Raw genomic sequence first — 3,238 nt, forward strand, 5'->3', positions numbered from 1 at the left:
TGAAAAACATATGGTATTCTTTGCAAATTTGTCATGAATTGTATTCAAAACATCGGCAAAAATTGAATAATTGTATAACGTCCAGACTACGGCAAATGGCCGAAAAAAAAATAATTATTTGTTTTTCTGTAAAGAAAAAAAAACATTGAATGTTGATTTGACACACATTTGTTTGGTATATAAAAAGACTGTTGAATAAAAATGGTTAAATCAGTGATAAAAATGTATTGTGTTTGCTTGTTGCTCAGTGTTTTGATGAATTTTGTCGTAAGTTCTTATAATTTCTTATTTTTTTCAAGCTTAAAAGAGTTGTTTGTTTGAATCCAGGTGAGCTATGAAGTAATTCGTCTTCCACCAAAGTGGGTTCATCCATATTCCTTACACTACGATATTGAGTGTAACAACTTATACTTCTCAGATCTTTTAAATCAAACCATTAATCGCTTCGATTTAAATGATAACCAGTATTATTTGGCTTCAATTGAAGGCGATATTGCACCAAGTTTCATAATTCCGCTAGAAGGACAGAAAAATAAATTTGTTATTAGTGATAAACGAACTGTATCGATAATAAAATGGAATGGAATCGACCACACCGCAACAGTTATCCGAAAACTATTCACTGTAGAAACAGAAGAGATCAACGCAAATAATAATTGGAATATTGCAAAAGTATCTCCCGTAACTTGCAGATTGTACGGTGGCACATTCCGTGGAAATCTTTGTTCGAGCGAACCGGGAGGATTTGCTTCACTTTATTCGTATTCTAAATTAGGTGGTGTAAAGCGTCTTAAGAGTAATTTTAAAATTTCGGGTGGAATTGATTGGAATGTAGCCAAGCGATTATTTTATCATATTGATTCATGCAATTTGGTCATTAGAGAGTACTGCTGGGATCCAAAAAGTGGCAAATTAAGTGAGTTTGAACCGATCAATTGCTATCACATACAATTTTTTTTCAGTTAACACAGGTAATTGAAAATATCATCTCGAACTATCATAGGTAACGGTCGTATTGTGTATAAATTCGACAATTTCGGTGATAGTGGTTTGGCGTTGCTCGGAATGACCATCGATAAAAAAGGATATTTATATGCGGCTTCTTATTTGGGCAGTGATGTTTTGAAAATAAATCCAAGGTGAGATTAAAATATTTAGTTCGAAAACATATGTTGTAACTTGTATGTAACAGCAATTTACAAAAGTCTCCCAGTCAATTCACAATTTTTCACCAATGTCCATTCGAATTTAAAAAAAGGGCTTTTTAACTTTTTAGAACATCAAAATTAGTGGAAAGAATAAAAATTCCCGCGGAGGCAGTGGCGTCAGTCACATTTGGAGGTCCAAATCTTGATATTTTATTTGTATCCACCGATGACCGTCCATTCAATATAACTACAGGTGGAATTTCCACAAGAGATATTTCCCCATTGAGTGGATCAATATTTATGGTCAAAGGACTCGGGTCAAAGGGTTATCCTGGACGTAAATTGTGCATTCCTTGAGAATAAAAAGTTAATTGATGTCATAAATATCATTTTCTCTACTTCCAATTATCGAATACAAATAAAATTGTTGATTCAAATCCAATTCCGTACATTTATGTGTGTTCTTTGGCGGAACTTCTGAGTTTCGACGAAAATGTTGAATTAAAATGGTAATTTAAATCAACTCAAATGTAGATGTTTTTAAATCGAAATACATAAAATTGTCTATTGCATCGCATGTTTGTACCCGCTCTTAAATGATTTTCATTGGTTATTTTTATATTACAATTGAGTGACCGAATTGTAAAAAAGAACTCATTTTCTAAGCTGTAAAAACTTGATAGAAGAAATGTTAATTTCATTTGAACGATGAAGGAGATCAGAATCAAGCAACCCTTTCACAGCATTATTTTTTAGGGTGTTTTTTTTCTCTCTCTCGTTTCGATTACCAAGCATCGTAAACACTTCCTCACTAACACTTTGACATCTCAACATTTTCGTTCATTCTTCTTGCGCTGCGAAGTGAATGTTTTAATCCCAACAGACTTTTCTATTTCTTGCACAAATGTGATGTACTTATGCGTTGGTCCGAAACTGAAATGGGACATTGTGTTTTTTTTTTTATTCAACTTCTGCTTCTCCTTTTTATACGATATGTTTCTTATGTGCCGTTGATTTGCGTTTTCTTCAGCAGTTTTTGTGTGTTGCGTCCCAAAGTGTGTGTATTTTTTCCGTTGTTGTTGAGTATGTTGCGTAAATGTTTTTTAAATTCCATTTTCAATTAAATTCTTCAATAGTAAGTATTTTTAATGAGGGAAATGACAGTGCAATTTTCTCATCTGCTTTAAGACTTTCGTTTTCGTTATAAAGCTTTCGAGCCGTTTTTACTCGTTGTGGAATTAGAAAGAGCGACAGATTCATCCTATTATATGATTTGTCAGTGCAGTCATGCATGCTGCGATTTCGCCCTTAAAGTGTTGAAAATCAAAGTAGTCAACATTATTATTTTGATAAGTATTGTGGAAAAAAGGAGACGACGACGATGAAATAAACGTTAGAATCGACTTCAAGTTCATTTGTATGTGTGTATCTTTTATTTTCTCTAACAATCGTTTCACAAGCACAACAAGAAACCCCTATGAAATCGAAACGATACTAAGTGTCGAATATCTTGAATGTGCAACTGCCCAAATTATTTTAACCTTTTTTAACGATCAAACAAAAACATTTTTTTTTTTTTTGAAACAAACTCTATTGGAATTTGCAACACTTTGTAACGGCCAGCAAAAAAAAACAACCAAATTCGGCATAAACGTGGACGACGAAATAAAATTAAGAAAGAGAGCAGAAACAATATTCATTATTCATTTCGGCATATTCTTTGCTCACATTTCTTGCTCACATTCGGCTATGTATCGTTTACTTTCATTTACGAACAACGAATCAAAAGAAAAGCAAAAAAACCGTTTGAAGTTTTTCGAGAACCAATCATAGGAGCATTCGCGCATTTTCCACTTCCATGTGAAAACCATCGTCATCGTTCAGTGCGTTTTTTCAGCTACGTTTACTTCGTCGTGTTTTTTTTTATTTCTTTTTAATTTAAAGACGACACAGGCTATGTACTCCATATATACACATAAATTTACTGTTGCCATTGCCATATCTCGTGATGTGCCTACTACTTTGTGATTCGAACATTATTTTGCCATTCGTTTGGTAGTCGCACGACGTTAGCAAACGCCGAAAAAAGG

General features: G+C 33.5%; 1 protein-coding gene across 1 annotated transcript; it reads left to right on the forward strand.

The window, feature by feature from the left end:
* Nucleotides 1-223: 223 nt before the first annotated feature.
* Nucleotides 224-1,597, forward strand: LOC116350815 (regucalcin-like). Its single transcript, XM_031782761.1, has 4 exons — nt 224-267; nt 328-916; nt 1,004-1,139; nt 1,277-1,597. Exons 1-4 carry the CDS (start codon nt 256-258, stop codon nt 1,503-1,505), a joined length of 966 nt encoding a protein of 321 aa, XP_031638621.1. The 5' UTR covers nt 224-255; the 3' UTR covers nt 1,506-1,597.
* Nucleotides 1,598-3,238: the final 1,641 nt, after the last annotated feature.

The sequence above is a fragment of the Contarinia nasturtii genome, unplaced genomic scaffold (genome assembly GCF_009176525.2).
Source record: "Contarinia nasturtii isolate CC-2019 unplaced genomic scaffold, AAFC_CNas_1.1 Cnas_scaffold_4311, whole genome shotgun sequence".
Classification (NCBI taxonomy): domain Eukaryota; kingdom Metazoa; phylum Arthropoda; class Insecta; order Diptera; family Cecidomyiidae; genus Contarinia; species Contarinia nasturtii.

Bases quoted from the DNA above. Each gene is read 5' to 3' on its own strand.
- LOC116350815 (XM_031782761.1), top strand. The intron at 917-1,003 runs GTGAGTTTGAAC...GAACTATCATAG, and splicing joins TCCAAAAAGTGGCAAATTAA to GTAACGGTCGTATTGTGTAT. The intron at 1,140-1,276 runs GTGAGATTAAAA...TTAACTTTTTAG, and splicing joins GTTTTGAAAATAAATCCAAG to AACATCAAAATTAGTGGAAA.